This window comes from Sarcophilus harrisii, chromosome 4 (assembly GCF_902635505.1).
Source record: "Sarcophilus harrisii chromosome 4, mSarHar1.11, whole genome shotgun sequence".
Lineage (NCBI taxonomy): Eukaryota > Metazoa > Chordata > Mammalia > Dasyuromorphia > Dasyuridae > Sarcophilus > Sarcophilus harrisii.
In genome coordinates, this window is record NC_045429.1 from 287,458,752 (window position 1) to 287,478,892 (window position 20,141).

Sequence of the window (20,141 nt, forward strand, 5' to 3'; positions counted from 1 at the left end):
CCCACTCCTTTAACAGACAGACAGCAATTGATTTCTCCTTCCTCCTGGGCAGACATTTAATGGTCTCGATTCAATTGGAAGTGATAGGAGACATGAAGAAATTACATGGACAAAGACATTTAAATTAAAGTGCATAAAGATATAGAGATAGAAACATGAATTGGGGGAAGGGATGAAATCATTGCCCCACCCCTGGTACCTGAGTCTGGGGGGACAAGTATTGAGATCTACTGGATCATTACCATTTTCCAAATTCAGCCTCTGCTGGTTTGGAGAAGGGAATGTCATGAGTAAAAGAAAAATCTTTTGTAAACTTAGACCCAGAAAAGAGTGAGAGAGAGTGGGGAACAGAACTGGAGATGGGACCAGCCCTCCCCGACAGGAACATAAGGAAATACTGTTGGCTTTTTCCCCCCCAGCCCTAGTTCCAAATTCAACTTTGACTCTTTCCTTTAAAACAGCAGACACAGACAGCTACATTATCTCCCCCATGGGGAATATCCTAGGAGAGTAAAATCAGCTGCAAGGCGAGGACCCCTTCCAGGGGGTTTCCAATTTCTAGGAGTGTAAATGGGGAGTAAGGATCCAGTTTCCTCTACTTGACAGGTTCAACCACCAGGACTTTGCATTCACGCTTGGCAATCTTGTCCAGAGACAGCATAGCCTTATCTGAAGGCAGGTAGAGGGGACGGCCTACAGGAGAGGCCACTGGAGGCGTGATAGCACGTCGTTCCATCACACTGCCTGACCTAGGATATATAGCAAGTTATTAGCAGATGACCATATCCTTGTTTCTAGAACCATTCCAGAACCTCAGATCTAGAACCCCACAGTTCCTTTTCCTGGTTTCATACCTCATGAGGTGGCTTCGGGAAGGCTGCTGGTGGGAGAAGGACTGGGACCTGCCCAAGCTACCCTGATGTCTCTCCATGAAATCTCGAACAGCAGGGCTGCTAGGACTGCTCTTTCGTGACAAAGGCCGGGCCTCTGGTGGGGGGTGGGATACACTGGCAGTAAACTGCAACTTCAGCTTCATGTGCTGGCTCAACTACAATAGGAAGACCAGAAGGGTTAGTCTCCATACTACAGCCTCCTCCAGTGTTGGAAAAGCCTTGATGTTCCTTCCTACTGGAAAGTCTTTTTTAAGTTCTAATTTCTACCTCTTCCATGCTGTAGCTCTCATCTTTTCCTCCACTCTGAAAGCCCCTCTACACCAGTTGTCAGGATATCCTATTTCTTTCCCCTACCCTCCATTACCCCTAGTTACCTCAAAGAGTCCAGCCCTTAGGGCTTGGAAGGCCACACTGAAAGTGAGCGCAGTACCCTTTCTGGAGAAACCAAGATTGTTGAGAGGTGTGTGACAAACGATAGAGTCCAAGGCAGCCTGCATAGCCCGGCGCTCTTCTTCACATAGCTGCTTTCCTGCCGAGAGAAGGAAAAAAAAATTAACAGAATTTCTAAGACCTTTCATTCTTATCTTTGGGTTGGGGCCCCCAAGACCTAAACTGACTTCCTGTCTTAAAGATTCCATTTGACAACAGCATGAATACCTACCAGTTTGTGCAGTCTCTGGGGTCCAGACGAGCCTAACAGCAAGGAAATCCTGTAAATTGTTAAGCAGTGTGTAGGTAACAATAAAACGCTCATGTACTCTCACAGGGGATTTACATGAGGCAGTCATTACAAAGCATGGACGGTCCAAGTGGATGCTAGGTAGCCTGAGATAGAGAAAACAGGAAGAGCATAAAGAGAGGTCAGCAGAGACAATTGAACCTACTACCCATGGGGCATCTGAGAAGTATAGCACACTCACCGGTAGTGGGTGTAGATGCTCTGAGTGAATGGTAACTTAGGTGTAGACCACTGAACTATAGCAATCAGAGATACCTCTAAACCCTATAAAAGGAGAGAAATAGAAGGAACAGGTATTCTTCAGAGAACTTTCCCTTTGTTATTTATTCTAAAGAATACTCCATCCCATCATCTTTCATATCCCAGTCTTTTACTATGCTTACCTCCTGTCCTTTTGGAGGTGGTTGTTCGCCTGCCCTCAGTTGGAACAGGAAGTTATGTTCCTCCAGAGCACTAAGGGGGCACGGGAAGCAGCCAGAAGAACCAGGAAGACGACAAAAGGAGCTCATGGAGACCTCCCCAGACTGGTGACTAAATCAGGAGGGAAGAGATAGGATATGAATTTTCCCTAGCAAACCCTTCCGAATCCCTACTCTGTTCCTCCCACCAGTTCTTTTCCTCTCAGCCTCACCAGACATTGTCCACCAGCAGCACAGAACCATCAGGCATGACAGGCAGATAACTGGCATTGAAGTTGGGGAGGATGCGGATGTCCCAGATAGAAATTTCCTCTTGTGAGGAACTATTCAGCACTGCAAGAGTTAACTGGATTGTTGAGGTTCAAGACACCTGGACCCAACCTTAAACCCCCTAGGACTCCACTTTAACCCCCACCAATATCCTGAGATCCTATCATTCAGGCCCGAAAATATTTCTCCCTATGAAACACAGGCAGCCAGCCTGCTCACCCTTGAGCACTGTCAGGTGTTTTCCAGCCACAGTAATTTGTCGACATTTCAGAACAGGAGGGGGCAATAAGGTCAGCAGGGTACTCACTGTAAAGTGGAAGAAAGGAAGGATGGATTAATCTAGTTGCTGTTAATCCTTACAGCTTCATCTCCCTCCCCATCACGCAGTCCCACATCATTTTCCCAGACCAGGCAATTTAAAATGTATCCCATCCCTCCCAAACCCACTGGCAACCCTCTAGCTATTTAAACACCTGTATCCCTTCTCCCTAGCATGGCTCTGAACTCCACACCTTGGGCCTTGAATGCATTTTGCTCCCCTCGGAATGTCTCCCCAGGGGCCCGAGTCTGCAGCATTCTCAGGTAGCCATGATCTCTGACCTCTGCTGTCTCAACCTCCCTTTTCCACACAGTAACTACAATCTGGATGAGGGAGAGACAGACAGATGGACTCCTGGGGAGGAAAGAGTTTCTCGAAAGGGCAACAGCACCCTCCCCATCTCACCTTGGCCTTAAGTGTGCCTGGGGGCAGTTTGTCCAATGAAATGGTTAGTGGAAAGATGACTTCATCTGTGGACACAATTGGCTCTTCCACAGGTAACTGGGGGGTGGGGGTGCGAATTTAGAGGTCAGCAAAGCGTTAAGTAGCTTTCCGTTTGACCCTTCTGTCCCACCCCTTCTGATGTGTAGCGCCCACCATCCAGCCCCCCAATATTCAGCCTCCCTTCAATACTGATTTACCTCGTGGGCACCCGCACCCTTTGCTTCTCACCATGGTTGTTCCCCCGCCTGTGGCAGGGCTCGGGCCATGAGTGAGAAGGGGGCTGCAGTCCGAAAACAGCCCCACACCCCCGGGGGATTGCCCGTCCAGCTCTCCGGAGCCCGGTGCCCCACTTCCAGCGCTGACCGAGGCCAGGGCCGCCAGGGCAGCGGCCAGCTCGCCCCAGCCACCTCCTGGGACTGCCCCGGACCCGACCCCGGCGCCAGCCTCAGTGTTCCCCCGGCAGCGCAGCACCAGCAGAAAACGCACTGTCTCCCCCAGGTAAAGGTGATTCCTCCGTGGCAGCGCCCGATAGCGGCCAGGATCTCCGGCCAGTTCCGCCCTGGGGGGCAGCGGCACCGCAGGGAAATACATCGAGTAATCACATTGGGACTCCATGGGCTGCGGCCGTCCCGGCCCCACCGGGGAACCTGAGACTGCAATGCAGCGGGGAAAAAATCCAGAGCTCGGTCCTACGGGGGCACAGCAGAGGCCAGACCGAGTAGGAGACTGGAGAATGAGGGGGGGGGGGGGGGGGGGGGGGGGGGGGGGGGGGGGGTGGGGGGGAACGGGAGCCGGCCCCGGTAGAGGGTCAGGCCCGGGAGCAAATACGGAACCAAGGAGGGGCGGGGCCGGGAACCCGGCATGAGGGTGGAGGAACCGGAAGGGGAAACCCGGAAATGATGCAGGGGGCGGGGCCGAAATCCGGCATGGGGATGAGGGAGGGGAAAATAAATCGGAAATGCCGAGGGGGCGGGGCTTTCGTGGTTCTCGTATCTATCTGGGAAGACTGGAACTTGAGGTTAACCTCTGGTGAAGCTGGGTAATTCCACCCCGCCCCGCCCCGCCATCCTCAAGTATTCTGGGGACCCGAGAGCTAGCCTGGGAATACTGAATTTGAGACGGGAAGACTTTGAAACTCTGAGCTTCGCCAATCTCAATTTGGGGGAGTGGAGGTGGGAGTCGGCATTGGACCTATGATTTACCTAGTTGTGCAATTCCCGGTTAATTAACACCCTCTTGTGCTGCCGAAGTCTCATGTAATCAGCCTTGACAGTACCCTGAAAGGTTTGGTGATTCGGTGGTCACACAGCTAGATTATAGCAGAGTTCAATTGTTCTATCGTATTAGGCAGCCTTTCTCATCAAATTCAATGGGGATAAAACTCATAGTACCTACTTAAAGTTGTGAAACAAACGAAATAATGTATATAAAATGCTAAATGCATGTCAGCTCTTAAATTTCAGGGCATTCCATCTTCAAAATTTCAGCATGAATCAGCACTTAAGCATTAAAGGTAAATTTCCGAGTTTTTTATTTCACCACTTTTAACCTTTTGACCCTTCTAGGGAGTTGAGAGTTGTTACATGGAACTTACCATAAGGCTTGAAAAAGATGCAAGAAGTGATTGATAAGGAATAGATACTTGGGAGTTTAAGGGGAATGGGGAAGAGTTGGCGCCTTGGAGGCAGTGTGGCCCTGTTTGATATCTGCTCTCAAGGAACTGCAGGATTTACAGCAGCAAATTGTCCTGTTCCTTGTCCTCTTTGGCAACCCAATACTTTTATTATTTGATTCTTTGTCTCCTTTCTAATCTCAGTTGCCCTTGGGGCATGGGTTTATGGCATTAGAAGGGTAGGAGGGTGACCAAGCAGCTTTGGGGAACTGCTTGGCATCTAGCTTGTCTTTATATTGCAACTCTGGAGTAGCAAGGCGCTCACACTCTTCATGGTCTTGGGGGCTCAGCCCCTTTTTCAGTACATATCCCTGAACCCCTCGGGCCCCAAACTGGAAAGGACGAAGCTGGAGGTTAGCTATTTGACCAGGATCCACAGCTCCTCCCCCCAAAAGGCAGTGAGAAGCCAATGCTGACCTTCGGGCTCGAAGTTTGGCTACTGCTGAAGCAAGCCTCACCCTCCCATAACGGTCTGCACGGTTCCATAGGCTGTGATTGAAGTGGACATAGAGAGCCCAGTCTAGGTTATTCCAAGCTCTAGCCCTATTAGCTAATTGTTTATCCATGATTCCACCATGATCTTTGATTCCTTTATGACCTTTGACACTCTTCATACTAGTTGCCTGGGCATTATGTACAAAGCCTACGACATCATCCAGGCCCCAGCACAGGGCATCTGCCAGAAGCACCAGTGACTCATCAAAGTATTCTGCCACCAAGACCAGGTCAAAGATTGAGTCTAGCCAGGCTAGAGCCCATTGGATGAAGGATGAAGATAGTGAATCTGGTATAGAAGCAGGACTGAGGGACAAGGAGTGGTCAGCTAATTGGATGTGGGATGTAGGATGAGGAAGTTTGAAGAGGGAGTTGGGATCAAGTTTTGAGGGCTGGGATGCAGAGTTAGATGGCCAAATATGTATATCTGAGGACTGGGTTTTTTTGAAGGGTTTAGGATACCTCTTCAATGCCCTTATTTCCTGGGGGAGAGGAAGGCCAAAATCAAACCAGAGTAAGTTCCGGGCATAGTGGTCCCCACGGCCCCCTGGCCGGTAGAATGCTCGTGGCGAAGCTAGGAAAGCTGCCAAAGATGGTGCTGCACGGAAAGCAGATGATACAGATTTGTAGTAGGAGAAGGCAGAAATTGCCAGTGCTGCAGGATCTCGGACAATGGAGAAGAAGAAACTATCAGGGGGCATAACCCGGAGTACCTGTAAGGCATAAAAAGGGATATGAAAAGAAACAGTAGTCAGGAAAGAACAAGATGGGGTATCATTCTAGCAACTCTCACATTCACCATTGTTTCATTACTCAGCCATTGTAATAACACAACAGCAGCCTAACTGGTCTCCTTTTTCCAGTCTCTTCTTCAAGCTCATATACCACACCTAAATTTACCTGAATCACCATTCTGAAGCACTCTTCTGTTCAAAAATCCTCAGTAACTTCTCAGTGATTTAATAAAAAAATCTAAACTCCCCACTATTTGACTATTACCTGTTTGTCCATCTTTTTGTCCTACTACATGTTTCCTAAATTACAAAACAGATTAAATCAGTATGTCCTAAATTTGCCTTTTGATTTTTGAAGCCCAGTGTCTTTGCTGTTGTCATTTATTACTTTAACTACAATATTCTCTCATTCTACTCTATTAAAATCCTATTTTGTCATTCAGAGCACAATGGGTTGTAACCCATTAAGTCAAAATAATTTCTTCCTCTGACTTAATAGCACTTTGCAAGCAATATATAACATATTGTCTTGTGCAGAGAGATTTCAGTTAACAAGGAACCTAGGGACAAAGGCAATTTAAACAGCAATATAGGTACAAAGAGAATAATGGAAAGTTCTAATAGCAGCATTATGTTGGTGGCAGAAAAAGCTAAGAAAGGAGGAGTGTCTGTTACAGGTCAATCTAGCCAAATTGGATTTCACATACCAGTCCTTCCTTTTCTCTTCCTCATATACCACTTCTCTTCATTTTAAAGATACAACTCTTTTCTTTTAAGGTACAATCATTTTCTTCATGAAGCCTTTCCTGACTGCCTGTGTGCTATTGTCCACCTCCTAAACTATCTTGTACTTAATTATTTTGTGTGTAATAAAGATAACATCTGACATCTGGGAAGCTAAGTGGTACTGGAGTCAGCTTCAATTGTAAAGTGAGCTGGAGAAGGAAATGGCAAATTACTACAGTATCTTTGCCAAGAAAACTCCAAATGGAATCACGAAGAGTTGGACATGACTTAAAAAATGTGTAGAGCTAACATATTATTTCTATGTATTAGGCATTGTGCTTGAGGCTTTAAAGTTGTATAATTTGATCCTCACAACAATCTTGAGAGATAAGTACTGTTATTTCCTTTTTACAAATAAGGAAGCAGACAAAGGTTAAGTGATGCCCAGAGTCAAACAGATAGTGTCTGAGACACTTAGATTTGGATGTTTCTGATTCTAGGCTGATTGTTGCATATAATATTAATTTATTTTATATTTATGCCATATATATAGCTTTCCCTTTCAAGATGGTTTTGTTCTTTTTATTTGCATTCCTAAGAGCCCAACATAGTGCCTAGCACATAGTAAGTCCTTAATATATGCAGATTCATTGATTGTTAATACCTATAGGTAGCAGTGATCCAGAGAGCTTATCCTATATTTCTTCACTCATTCAGTAAACCTTTATTAAGGCCTTTGATAGGATGTGATATACAGTGCTAAGCACTGCACCATACCTTTTAAGATTCAGTGAGCATATAGATAAGATGTAGTTCCTTGCCCTCAAGGAGTTTCTAATCTAAAGAGACATAACTATATTACAGCCATGCCTTTGTTCTGCAGAGACAGTGTTACTGATCTATTTCCTTTCAGAAAGTTTGTTACCAGAGACAGAAATAATATGAGGTATCTTGCTTTTTGCCCTCAAACAAAATCTAGCTAAAGCAGGTGGCACCCAGAGAAAAAAATTCAGAATGCAGAATGGACCAGGCAATTCAGAACATTGATAACTATCTCTTTGACCTTTAGATCTCTCTTCAGATCCTGATGAAACCAAGAGCCTTGGAAATAGCAATGCTTCTAGTTCAGTGCCCCTTCAGCCATCATCCTGGGAAGCAAATCTTATAGAAATGCAGCCTTATAACTGCTATTACATGAGTTTCAGCTATAGGTACTGAAGATCAAGAAAACCACTTGCCACTAAAGTCTTTGGTACTGTCAGATAGTTCAACATCAGAAACTAATTTTATCAGTCTAAAATATTCAAGAAGAGGCATTAATATCTACTTTGTCACTGTGCCCTAAAGATTGTGGGATATTTCCATTTGACTTGCAGCTAAAATCTTCCATATTTGTTATTCCCTGATTATGAGCTCCTTGAGGTTAGGGACTGTCCAGTGCTATATATATAGTTAAATATTTAATAAGTGCTTAATTCATTCATTCTATCACCACTACTTTTTCAACTATTTTCCCTCTTTATTCAGTTTTAGTGATATATTTAGTCATTTCAGCATATATGTCCCTTGAGCCCTCTTTCCTACCCTAATCTCTAACTCTGGGTTACAACCTTCTTTTCTCCTACTTCCAAGCAACTGAATGCTAGTAGGAGAATTCACAAATTGATGGAGTCCATTGCAAATTTATATTAATATAAATGGACTTCCATGGTTAGACAACATTTAGTATAACAGCTCTTCTAAACTTTAAGCCTCCACCTTTCTTTTTCCTCTCATCTAAAGCAAATGTCTTCCTGTTTTATTGAGCTCATGAAGGTCCTTCAACTTCCTTTTTTCTCTTCCCTCTTGTTTCATCTATTTTCTAATACTTTTACCTACTGAAAAAAAAGTAAACTGACATTCAAGGTTCTGTACAATCTGGCTTCACCTACCTTTTCATGTCTTTTTATATATATATATATATCCAGTTCTCTAGAATTCTCTACATAAAGTTTTGCAAATAGCTTATGTTATCCCACAGATTTCTCCCATGTTTCTCTTGAAATCTCCTACCTCAAATTCTATCTCCTTCATGAAAAAGGATGCCTTGAAAAACTGAGAGCATGTTCTTACCATGCTAAGTGAGAAGTATGTATCTATAATTCTTTGTAATTTCAAATATTACATTCTGCTCTGTATTCTGTATGTATTTACATGCCTTTTTCACTCCCCTGTCTCTGGGCACATCAGATTGCTGCTTGAGGGGCAGAAACATTAGATTGTGTCTATTTTGTATCCCCAAAGTTTAACATTATTCCATGGATGTTTGGTGAATTGTATTGATGATAATGGCATAACTCAACTGATCTTCATCAAATATAATTTTTATTACATCAGAAGATGAATATAAAGCATTTTGCGAATCTTAAAAGTTCTTTATAAATGTCAGTCGTTACCTTCATCATCATTATCACATCTTTCTCTGATTATTGGTCCACTTGCTCAGTGGATCAAATTCATAATTTGTTCTAACATTCAGGCTCTTTTAATTCTCTTTCTCTGAATACATGATAGAAATAGCTGAGAGGAAAATAGATCAGGAAGCAATATATAATTTGAAGGCCTAGGCCAAAGGGAAAAAGGGAATATAGGGGAGCCAATGGTGGGAGTATGGAAAAGGGAAAAAGACCTTAAAGGATCTGGAGGAAAGAGACAAGGGATGAGAAAACTTCAAGAAGGTAAAGTACATATGAAATTCCTAGAAGGAGAACCAGATGGAGGTAGAGTATCAGAATATAACTTGGAGCAACATGGAAGGAAAGAAGCAACAGGTAAACAGACAATCCTACTTTTGCTTCCATTGCCATTTCCCCCTACCTTACCAATCTTACCTCTGGTAGGTTGAACCTCATGTGGTGACAAAGGATGTGGAAAGTAGGCTGGGGTCCCCCACCATGGGGGAGGTAACCTTTGACTGAAGTAGCTTGGAAGAACTTTGGGTATCCAAACTGGTATCGGATAGGGAGAGCAAACTGTAGGCTATGTCGATCCCCATACTGATGGAGAAGGCTTAGTACAGAACTGCTCCCAGATTTATGAGTCTTCAGGAATACAATGTGCTTCTGAGGATTACAGGAGGAGACCAAAGAGCCAGAGGTAGAGGCCCACAGTTGTTGAAAATATAGCCCAGGAGGCCTAGAGAAAAGAAGGGAGAAAGAAAAAGATATGCAAATATTGGGTATACCATATTTGGTTTGATTTTATTTAGAGATCCTTTAGGGTAATCCTCCTTATTCTATATAAAGTCTTTTCCTTTACATCCAGAGTCTTCAGAAACTGGAAAAATGATATTGGGCTCCGGAGCCAGTAAAAAAAGGGGCATTGGGATTTGGGAATAGGGGGAACTCACCTCATCTGGAAAGGCCATTGCCAAATCTGGAGTGCTAATCCAATGGTCATGAAGACTATCAAAGCAACCCAGAGGCTCTTGGACCCCCAGAGCCAGAGACGCATCGTCCTGTTGGGATAACAGAAGAGTTAATTAAGAGCACAGAGAAATTGGTAGTTAGAAAAAGGCATACAGAATCTGAGCTGTTTCCAGATGTGTAATTGTCTTTCCCCATTCCTTTTTAACTTTGGCTGTGGATGTTTCCTGAGTTGGCAGATTTTTTACAACCTCAGCGTCTGGGAGTAGGGGTGCAGATTGGGAAAAAGTGCAAAGACTATAGCCAATGCCTGAGCAACTTCCCATTCTTCATCCCTTGATCTCCATTACCCTGTCTTCAGATTCTCTATTCAACTTACACTAACCCTCACTGCACTCATTTAATAGGGTACCTTTTCTGCTACTGATGCTCTTCTAAAGGTGATAGTGGAGGCATAGGGTCCATCGTTAGCTCCATCACCCAGTCTTCCATATGAGGGAAAATTGATTGCCTCCCAACCTTATCTGTCTCTCTGATGCTGCCTTCATTCCTAATCTTTCTACTTCTATTTCTACTTCCTGACTATGCTCCCTCAATAATACCTGGAGGGATTTTAGAGAATGGTAAAAAGAGGGTAAACAAGAAAATTGATGGAATAAGACCGAGCAAGGTCAGTTCTGTTAACAGACAATGAGAGATTATTCCAGTCTTAGAGCCATAGAATCTTAGATTTGTAAAGGACTTCTAATGTTATCCAGCCTAATTCCTACCTGAAGCAGAGATATTGCAACATCCTGGCCAAGTGTTCTTTCAGTCTGTACATCACAAGCAATACTAAGAAAATCTACTTACTACCTTGATAGGGCAGCCCACTCCATATCTTTGATATAGTTAGGAAATAATTTACAGTAAACTTAAAAAAAAAAAAAAAGCTTTGAAACTGCTTTTTAAGGCTTTTTGAGAACAAGTTGAAGCTCTCATCCTGACTTAGGTATTCCAAATCTTGAAAAAGCAATCTCACTTAGTTTGCTCAATTTCTTTAACGAGAAAGGAATACTTGATAGGGGGAGATAATGGAAGAGAAAGAGTGAGGATAGGGATTGGTTGGTAAAAACAGAGGAAGGGGACTTTCTGATGTGGTCTGAAATTCAGGTTATCACTTCCTCTCCACAATCCTGAAGCAGAGAACAGTCATCCCAGTTCTAAACAATCCTCAATGCTGCAGCATCCTACCCTTAGAAATGAAAGACTGGAAGAAAAATTGCTTTCTTGAGGTTCCAAATCCCTGACCACAGATTCTCCTTTGGAATCAAAGAAATAAAAAAAGACTAAAAGGATGGGATTCTCTTAAGGGTCAGTCATCGAATGAGGCATAGGGAGAAGAGACAAAAGTTCCCTTTATCTCCAAATTAACGAGAATGGGGAGGGAGGCTTAGCCTCAGGCTCCCACTTGTACATATAATCATATCCTCCAATATAGTGATATGCTCTGACAGCCTTCTGCCTAAATCATTTCTGGGATAGATGCCATTTCTACTACCACATGATATACCAGCCTTTCTTTTCTCTGCCCATTCCTAATTTATAGGGCTCACCTTAATATTAGACTCTCAAGTTTCTTCTGTTCCCTTATTTCAGCTTCCCAACGCCTACGCCCATCTCTTTCCAATCATGTCAACCACAGCTGTGTTACCCAAATAACTTCCAGCTTATTCCCCCCTGTCGACACTAGCTCTCTGTGCTCAAATTCGTCCCCTCTGGGAAACCTCCCCCTCCCCCAAAGCACATCCCCTTTGACCCCCTCTCTTCCACCCCCAATCATTTTTCGCCTCTTGCCTTACACTTTCACTTACAAAATGGTTCTAGGGGTGTGGAGTGGGCAGCTAAGACCCTCTTCACTTCTCACCCCAGCCACAGCTTGCTTCCTTGGAACTCAATTTTTTCTTCAGAACTTTCTCCCTGTTCAGCTCCGCCCCAGATTCTTTTTTCTCCCTCCCTCTCCCTTTGTCCAGACTTCATCTCAGCGGCTTCGTTGGTGTGTCTTCTTTTTTCTACATCTCTCCCAGTCGCTTGCCTCCTTTTTGCATCTTTCTTTGCTCTTCTCCAAGTCTCAGCTTTTACATTTCCCTCTTCAGTTTTAAAAATATAAAGGGAAAAAACATAACACAGATAAAACTTAATCCTTAATAGAGAGCAGCAGAAACAAAGATCAGAGACTGGATCTAGTTGAAAAATTGACAAGCATGTTGAGAGGCATAGAAAAACAGGCAGAGCCAGACACTATACAGAGAGAACTTAGATCTTACACTCTAAAAGTCCCTGCTGTGGGGGCAAAATCAGGGATAACTGAGAACTGGATGCAGAGAGCAAGCAATAGACACATATTGTGTGGGTACACAATGTCCAATAAATTAACCATTTATTTGCAGAATTAAAAGAGGAGATGGGGATATGGATAAAAGAAAACAAATAATTACAGAAATAGACTTTCAATTTTTTTTTAATAAGAAACTGAGACTGAAAAAAGTCATCCCAGAAACTTAAGACATTTTGCCCTCTTACCTCCTTCCTACAATCAAACTGTTCTTATATCCCATTTTCTTTCTTCTCCTCATTCCTCGGATCTACCTCAACAACTCTATCCATTCAAAGAATTAACCCTCCTAGCCCCAAACTGGAGAATCCTAAAGAATGCCCCTCAAATACCTTCAACCCCTATCAGATAGAAAAATAATTATTTTTTAACTTCCACCCTCTTGTCCAATTGGATTTGGAACTGCAGCTACTTACTCCATGTTCTCATAGCTGTCCCCACTCTACCCAGACTCAGTTGTTCCCTTTAGCTTTTTTAGTTGCTGAGGAATATCCCATCCTTTCTACTCCTATTGCTGAGGCCCAAGCAGGATCAGGACTAGGGTAGGAGAAGTGGGTGGATAGGAAGATTCCTGGAGACCACCTTATTCCTGGCACCACTATAGTTGTAGTGACTACTACCACCACTTCCTTTAACCACAGGAGTATTGCTTCTTGGAGGTCTGACTGCTAGGACCACAGCTGTTGCTCCCACAGTAATCTGCATAGTGCTGCCTTTCCCCAGAACCATTAGCATCCTCATACTCACAAGAATCAGAATGTCAAAGATGGAAAAGTCCTTGTAGGTCAAACTGGCATATAAACTGTCCCCCAAATCCAACATACCATGTCTTGTCTTTATGCATTTACATAAGCTGGCCTCCATACCTGGAATATGTTTTTTTCCTCACATTTGTCTTTTAAAATCTGTATCTATCTGCAAGGCTTGGCTCAGGTGCTCTGTTCTCCATGAAACCTTTGATTTCCCCTATTTTTTTTATTTTCTCTACTAAAATTTTTCTAGAGCACTTTATGAGCTCTCCCATTACCATCCCATCCTAATCACCACTCCCTTCCTTGTATTTACTTATTTCTATACATTTTGTATTCACTAGTTTGATTATTCCTCTATTCCTTGAGGATAGACTTGTTTAATTTTTGTGAGTTTCTCCAGTGCCTAGTATAATGCCCTGCATATAGTAAACTGTTCATAAATATTTATTGAATTTAATGTGTATAGTCTCCCGTTATAAAAGGACTCAATCCCCCCCCGCCCCATTTTATAGAGGAAATTCAGGGAAAGGAAGTGAATTTTGTTCAATGTCATTAGAAAGTTGTAAATCAGAACTTCTGCCTGCCTTTAAAATTAGTTCTTGACTACACTTTATATACCTCCATATATATTATATACTCCATAAACACAGAAATGGAGACAGAAATCATGTCAAAAGGACATACAGAAAGATAGGGAGATGCCAGGGGATGGGAGTGATCAAGAAAAGGATAGGAAATACTTATGTATCTTTGGGGAATTGGTTTACTTTAGCCATCAGAATGAATCAGTTAGGAATTAAAGTTTGGGAGTTTTGGTTAAGATAAACAGAAGGAGCTATAGGCCATAAAGGAGTAGGAATGAAGTGAGAAGGCCTAAGTCCCTGAAAGGTTAGGGTCGATGTCAAGTCAGGGGCCAAAAGTCAAGGTCAGATTGGGGGCAATCCTCACCTGCATCTTGAAGGTCCAGGTCATGCCCAAGTGCTGCTTCTCTCATTCGAGCTGTGGCTGCCCCTAGCTGCAGTCTTTGCTGCTTTGTGGATAGATTAAGCCCTGAGATGTTCACTTCTAACTCGAGAGTTTTTTATCTGCTCAGCCAAGTAGTTTCCTACTACAGATGGCAGGTAGCTGAGGCCATGAACCATCAGAAAGCAAGGTTTTTATTGTCTGTGTTCTCTCTTTCCTACCACTCATCACTTTTTAACCACTAAATATCTCTACCCTGGTCCCTACAATCATTCCATAATTATCCTCATTTGGATCTCTTTATATAATGTATACATTATACCCTATTTCTTGAGAGCATTTTACTGTAAATCCTGCTCCTGTCCAGCAGGGTTTTGCCTCCTCTGTAACATCAATTGACATCTGTGTAGATACACCAGATACGGAGTTTCTGGACAGGAAAGCCCCTGACACTGTGTGGTGTAGCTGCTCTCGGAGCTCCCATAGCATCTCTTAGATGGAGCTATACCTTTTCACAACTATTCATATTATCCTCATCTACCTTCATCTTCCTATCTTCTGTTAGAGAGTTTCCCTCACCAGCCAGGGCAAGTTAGTTCCTGCAGCTGTGGTGAGCCACTCTTCCTCAGGAGGAAATGTCCACAGTTGATTGACCTCAACCTGGGGGGAAGGAGTTGTCCGAGAACATGCAGGGGCTGGATGAGGATCCCCACATCCTTGAAAGACCTGAGTGGTACAGTAAAGAAAAAACTAGAAGACAATTTCTGCCCTTTTGTTCCTTCCAGTAATAATGGCAACACTCCCACTTTCCAAGACACCATCCTCTGATACCTGGGCTGAAACCCCCATGCTGTTTTCCTGCAGAAACATCAAACCCTCTGAGATTTTCACTCCAATGGACTCAGATGCTATCTCAAAGGAGAAGGGCCTTGGAGCCTCTCTGCCAAGAGCAAGAGTGTGTCTGGTAGGAAAAGAGAATAGTAGACTTCCTTTCATCCAAGATTCTTTTCACAGGTCTTAATGTGAGGATATTTGCCTTTTAGACTTCCTGGTTAGCTTTTCTCAGCATCTTATCCCTCATTTATGTTTTGTTTTTTTTTTACCCAGATAGTCTCACTTCGCAGTCCTCTCTTGGCCCCCTCACCCAAGTAGCTCCTCCAGTCTGGATCCAGCCACCCTCCACTGAGAGAGCCTCAAGCCACATTGAGGCAGAAACCCTTACAAGGCCTAAAGGAAGGAGCCCCTTGGCATAGGGAAAAGCTAGTCAGATGAATTAGAGTCTGGACACAGCCCTCAGACATTGACACCTGGGGATAAAGAACACCATTATCATCAACAACAAGTACTTATTAGATAATTATAGTTTGAAGGGTACTGTGTTAGGCACAAAAGAAAGTAATGGAAGGGTAAAACATACTTTATGATCTCAAAGATTATACAATTTAATTGAAGAAAAGTATTAAAAGATACATGATGATACTTGAAGGCTCTGTACTTTTTTTTTTGTCAGCATAGAAAATTCCCAGGATTATGATTTAGGAGATTATTTTAGGAAGTTGCTTAAGACACACTTTCCTCAGTGTGACTTTCTCAGAATCACAATTAGTATCAGAGGGAGGGTTTTAACCTAGGTCTTATTCATTCTAAACTCTGCATACTATCCATTTTGCTCTGTTGCTTTCATGAACATCTGATGTATGATGAATATTATGGGAGGAGTAAGAGATCCAGAAGAATAAGATATTGAGGGTTAGACAGTCAGAGGAAGGTCACAAAGGTAGGAATGATTTTTGGTGTACTGAACTCAGGACAGTATCCCCTAGCTGGAGGACAGGATTCAATGAAGTATGAGGTATGAAATATGAAGTCTCAGGTTCAAATGCTAGGCTATGGAAAATTATCTTTTATAAATTTTGAAAACAGGTAACAAGGATTAGAGGCAGGGATGTGTTGGAAATAATTCAAAGGGACTTGCAAAACTGACTGCTGAATTTTCAGTATGAGCACTTGAATTTTGACATTTGGCAATTACTATAAATCAGGGCTTGACTTACTGTTTTGTTGACTGTCTAGATTTAAGAAAGTGATGGAGAAAATGTAAATAATGCATATTAAGCTTAAAAATATGTTGGGAGGAATTTTTTTTAAATCAGAAATCTTATTGTTAAACATTTACTAACATACCTCAAATCAGAAATCACAGGAATTAATCTCCCCAAGATTCCAATAGTCATAATCTCACTGATATTATTAATCAATTCTATAAAAACACCTTATTAGATGAAACTGTGTTAAACAGCAGAAATTTCCAGATACAATAGTATAAATGGACAAAAAGCTAACTTTTGTCACAATGAATTTCACCACTCCATGATGGGATTCTGTTATAATACATTAGTGGTGTGACATTACTATGAATTGTGAATGACAGACAATGCCTATATAACCTCCAGAGATCTGCAAAGGAAATCAAAGGCATAGCATGATCAGAGTGTGGTAATTGGGATTTGTCTTTTTATTTATTCTCTTCATAGGGCAGAAATTTACCATAGAACAGAGAAGGAATATAGTCCTTTTAATATAACCAGGGAGTAACACAGTTCTCTTTAAATTCAAACTCTCTACTGGAATCTTTCTCTGGCTCCCACTTCTTTTCCTGGGGCCTTTCCCTAATATCTTTACCAACCTTAAGTGCTGAGCTGATCACATCTCTTCCAGTTGCCAGTCCCTGGATGAAGTTGTGAACAGCCAGAAAGCTCGAGTTACCTAGTCAAGAAAGGGATATGGGGGAAGTAGAAACAACAGGGCAGTGGATATCAGTTAATTTCTGGGAATGGGAAGGAAATTTAGAAAAGGTGATCTTTAAGATCTAAGGGATCTTAAGTCTGGATTTCTATAGGGATCTATGAAAAGCCAAGGCTGGTAAGGTTCCTCCACAGATAGAGTATCAAAAAATCAAAAGGCTACTGTCAGAGATAATCTGGGGTATATTCCTGAGGGAATTTCTATCCAGCTGGTATGAAGGAATCAGAGTTTTGGGGAAATTAAGTGAAATTAAATCTCACATAATGGGAGAATAAGAGATTTGAAGAACTACAGAAATATGATGATTTATAGAATTAGAGTATGGCAGCCCCTTACCTGTAGGTGGAGATATTGAGGTCCAAAAGGTTGTAGCTGGCCATTTGGGGATGCAGACAGGTGAGCAAGGCAAAAAGCAGGTAGTCAGGAGTGCAACTATACTGTGGATATATAGCAAGAGAAATGCCTTTTCCAACAACTGAGACCAGAATTCAGACAAGGCATCATATAAAACGGTGCTGGTTCCCGGTAGTGGCCACATGGCTGTGAAAAAAGTTCACCAAACACTGGTGCATGCTGGACAAACAAGCAGCCATAGGATCGAGAGAGTAACTGAGAGAGGGAATGCTCAGATGCAAAGAGCGACTCTTGCAAAAACTCTGTAATAGACATAAGGATGGTGGGGAGTGGGGTGAGGCATGGGAGGAGGAGAGTGTGACCAAAAGACAAGAGACAGGTAGACAAGAGGAAAAGACAGCAAAGAACAAACATAATAAAGGGGGGGAAAAGACAAAATAATTTGGATCAAATCAAGTTTCAAAATTAGGGGAAGAAGAACTAGTTATCTTGAGAGGGGAGTAGGTGTTGGAAAAAGATTCATGGATCCTGAGCACAAAAAAGACATAAAAAAATCTAGGTTTTTGGACACCAGGAATTTCACCACAGAACTTCCAATGCTGGGCAGCTAAAGTATATACAGGGAAGGATGCACTTCCCTCTACTGGAAAGGCATCTTATGAGACAGTTTCTGTTCTGTTTCACTGGAGCGGTGCATGTATTCTTGGGGGCAGACCTGGGGATGCTCACCTGAGAAATATCAGGAAATGTTAAGAAAATTTCCTTCATCTCTCTTCCAGTTTGCCAACTGTGCTCTTCCTTCCCTAGCATTCCCCAGTTCACTGATCAATGGCCATCTATGTCTTCTGCTCGAAAGGAAGTCCATATGGACAATGACATCCTCCAACTGTTGCTCAACACATTCTGAGAGTCCTAAAGGTTTTAAAGGATGGGGGAGTTGTAGGGGAATGCGATTATGTGGAAACAGAAGGGTATTATTATAAATCGGTGTCACGGGACTGGATTAAGTGAGAAACTACTATGTGACTAAAAGGACTGGATTAAGTGAGAAACTATGTGACTAAAAGGGAAAGGGTGTGGAGGAAGGGAGGGTTCTGTTGCCAATCTCAGAGAAAGGATGCTCATGAAGAAAGGAAGGTTCTGTAGAACGGGGAAAGAGGCTTTTCCGAGGGGGAACCAGTAATCATAGATATGGGCAGAAGGGTGAGTTTCAAGGAAAGTGGGGTTAATATGAAGTAATTAAAAAAGGGCTTATTACGGGATGGAGAGTGGTCTTATTAAGGATGGGCTACTATGGGACAGGGGACTCAGTTCCCAGTCTTCGTGTTCTCCCCTTACCAGAGATCAGTGTGGGAGGCAGTAAATTCAGGCTGTAACCTGGGCCCCAGCATTTGCCAGGTCTCGGCGCAGCTCCGGGTGGCCGTGGCTTCGGGTTCCCGGCCTTGGCCTCGGGTCTCCCGCCCCACCCGGGGCACAGGGACAGCAGCAAGAGTAGAAGGGACCGCAGAGAGGTCATGACTGCGACTGCTTCAGGGAACGGGAGTGAGTCCGAAGAATGAGGGAAGAACCACCTGAACGTACACAGCCAGCTCAGGTTGTGGGACTGCTTCACTGGCCAGAGAAAGAACGAGCCTGGAAAACACAATTGCCCAACACTGCTGCGGCATCAGGCAGCACTGATGGAGACAATGGAAGACTGGAGCTGGCCAGGAGGCAGGGTCAAGGGGCATAGCCACCCAATGAGAGTATGAGATTGTCTTAGGGGCGGGGTCAGGAACGGGACTCAGCCAATGCGAGCGAGGAAGTTTATCCACGGGACGGGACATAGCAAAAAGCAAGTGGGTAGGTGAAGTTTGAAGAGGTGCGACTCAACCAATGGAAAAGGACACCCAGGTTTGAAGGCACTAACCAGACACCCTGGGCAGGTGGTCAAGCCAATGGGAATCCAGAGTGGAGGAATAGAAAGGCGGTGCCTTCGAATAGATTTGCTTACTAGCAGGTGGTGGGGGGAGGGGGAGAGGGCGGGAAAAAGCTACTTCACGTGACAGTTTCTCGAGGGAGAGGCTGACACGTGGACCGAGAGAGACTGGCGGTTAGAGCGTGACGGGCACGTGTCCTGCGCCTTGAGACCCAACCCCCAGGGCCAGGGTCACTAGGTCCGCGCGTGCGCAGAAGTCTCGCTGCTTCCCGCGCTTTCCTCGTGGACTGAGCATTCCTGAGAAGCGGAGGCTTCAGGTACTGGCAGGGAGGGAGGAGCCGCCCTTTATGGGAAGGGACTCACCTCTCCCTCATCCCTGAGGGGCCGGGGTGCGCTCCTCACCTGCCCCGGCTGCCTTTACCTGAGGGTGTGATTTCTGAAGTCGCATATATCCTTTTCCCTTGCAAAAAAGCTCGGGGAAAGCACGTACCTGTGGTGGGAAAGTGTGTGAGGCAGGAAGGAGAAAGGAGAGGGGAAGAAGCGGCGCGGCGGCAGGAAGAAGAGGAAGAATAAAGAAAAGAGAAGACGGCAGGAGGTGTGTGTGGGGAGGGGGGAGGGGGGACTGGAGTATGTGTGTATGGGGCTCAGGTAACTCGGGGCTAAATGGGGGCTAGCTAGGTTAACTCTGAAGTTGGGCAAGGGCCTCGCGTCGGTCTCGAGGGTTACAAAGGAGATCTGAGGCCCAGGAGTTTAGCAGCAACAACTCTGCATTTGTGGGGGTGGGAGTCTCAGAGCAGGATTTTTCATCCAAGAATAAGGGACTATAGGGTTCAAAGGCCGCTTTAGCACTTTAAGAATTG

The 20,141-nt window shown here is 43.9% G+C and overlaps 4 protein-coding genes across 14 annotated transcripts in view; 1 reads left to right on the forward strand and 3 right to left on the reverse strand.

The window, feature by feature from the left end:
- Window positions 1-27: 27 nt before the first annotated feature.
- MAP11 (microtubule associated protein 11) lies at window positions 28-4,352 on the reverse strand. 5 transcript variants are annotated; one of them, XM_031965279.1, is made up of 12 exons: window positions 4,287-4,352; window positions 3,313-3,737; window positions 3,046-3,141; window positions 2,834-2,963; window positions 2,541-2,627; window positions 2,264-2,384; window positions 2,016-2,163; window positions 1,814-1,896; window positions 1,555-1,718; window positions 1,268-1,422; window positions 855-1,048; window positions 28-749 (listed from the first exon to the last, which is right to left on the reverse strand). In XM_031965279.1, exons 2-12 carry the CDS (start codon window positions 3,697-3,699, stop codon window positions 596-598), a joined length of 1,719 nt encoding a protein of 572 aa, XP_031821139.1. In that variant the 5' UTR covers window positions 3,700-3,737; window positions 4,287-4,352; the 3' UTR covers window positions 28-595. The 5 variants fall into 5 exon arrangements, with proteins under 5 accessions (XP_031821139.1, XP_031821138.1, XP_023358573.1 ...); XM_031965278.1 differs by lacking the exon at window positions 4,287-4,352 and having other exon boundaries at window positions 3,313-4,053; XM_023502805.2 differs by lacking the exon at window positions 4,287-4,352 and having other exon boundaries at window positions 3,282-3,399.
- A 202-nt stretch (window positions 4,353-4,554) lies between these two features.
- Window positions 4,555-12,836, reverse strand: GAL3ST4 (galactose-3-O-sulfotransferase 4). 2 transcript variants are annotated; one of them, XM_023502816.2, is made up of 4 exons: window positions 11,969-12,836; window positions 10,100-10,207; window positions 9,582-9,885; window positions 4,555-5,964 (listed from the first exon to the last, which is right to left on the reverse strand). In XM_023502816.2, the coding sequence occupies exons 2-4, from the start codon at window positions 10,201-10,203 to the stop codon at window positions 4,897-4,899; spliced, it is 1,476 nt and encodes a 491-aa protein (XP_023358584.1). In that variant the 5' UTR covers window positions 10,204-10,207; window positions 11,969-12,836; the 3' UTR covers window positions 4,555-4,896. The 2 variants fall into 2 exon arrangements, with proteins under 2 accessions (XP_023358584.1, XP_031821143.1); XM_031965283.1 differs by lacking the exon at window positions 11,969-12,836 and adding an exon at window positions 11,711-11,824.
- Window positions 12,837-12,846: 10 nt separating this feature from the next.
- On the reverse strand, window positions 12,847-19,042 carry GPC2 (glypican 2). Its single transcript, XM_031965285.1, is given in 21 exon segments — window positions 12,847-13,186; window positions 13,188-13,230; window positions 14,190-14,313; window positions 14,315-14,366; window positions 14,444-14,445; window positions 14,550-14,693; window positions 14,784-14,930; window positions 15,036-15,133; window positions 15,136-15,165; window positions 15,349-15,511; window positions 16,891-16,958; window positions 16,961-16,970; window positions 17,346-17,417; window positions 17,420-17,455; window positions 17,458-17,534; window positions 17,537-17,665; window positions 17,947-18,021; window positions 18,024-18,092; window positions 18,702-18,742; window positions 18,744-18,793; window positions 18,796-19,042. Coding segments are annotated over 21 exon segments (1,674 nt in total). The 5' UTR covers window positions 18,880-19,042; the 3' UTR covers window positions 12,847-13,026.
- A 475-nt stretch (window positions 19,043-19,517) lies between these two features.
- STAG3 (stromal antigen 3) overlaps window positions 19,518-20,141 on the forward strand; it is a 34,879-nt gene continuing 34,255 nt past the window's right edge. For 2 of the 6 annotated variants that reach the window (XM_031965268.1, XM_031965272.1), the window contains exon 1: window positions 19,551-19,876. The gene's annotated coding sequence lies outside the window, so the exon portion shown is untranslated. Of the gene's footprint in view, window positions 19,877-20,141 lie in introns of all 6 variants that reach the window. The other 4 variants (XM_031965273.1, XM_031965274.1, XM_031965269.1 and 1 more) reach the window with 3 other exon arrangements.

Excerpts from the sequence above, each read along its gene's own strand:
- MAP11 (XM_031965279.1), bottom strand. The coding sequence starts at position 3,699 with ATGGAGTCCCAATGTGATTACTCGATGTATTTCCCTGCGGTGCCGCTG. Across the intron at positions 1,897-2,015 it reads CACCTCCAAAAGGACAGGAG|GGTTTAGAGGTATCTCTGAT; the intron begins GTAAGCATAGTA and ends CTCCTTTTATAG. Across the intron at positions 1,423-1,554 it reads CCCAGAGACTGCACAAACTG|GAAAGCAGCTATGTGAAGAA; the intron begins GTAGGTATTCAT and ends TTCTCTCGGCAG.
- GAL3ST4 (XM_023502816.2), bottom strand. The coding sequence starts at position 10,203 with ATGCGTCTCTGGCTCTGGGGGTCCAAGAGCCTCTGGGTTGCTTTGATA. Across the intron at positions 9,886-10,099 it reads CAATGGCCTTTCCAGATGAG|GCCTCCTGGGCTATATTTTC; the intron begins GTGAGTTCCCCC and ends TCTTTTCTCTAG. Across the intron at positions 5,965-9,581 it reads TGAGGTTCAACCTACCAGAG|GTACTCCGGGTTATGCCCCC; the intron begins GTAAGATTGGTA and ends TATGCCTTACAG.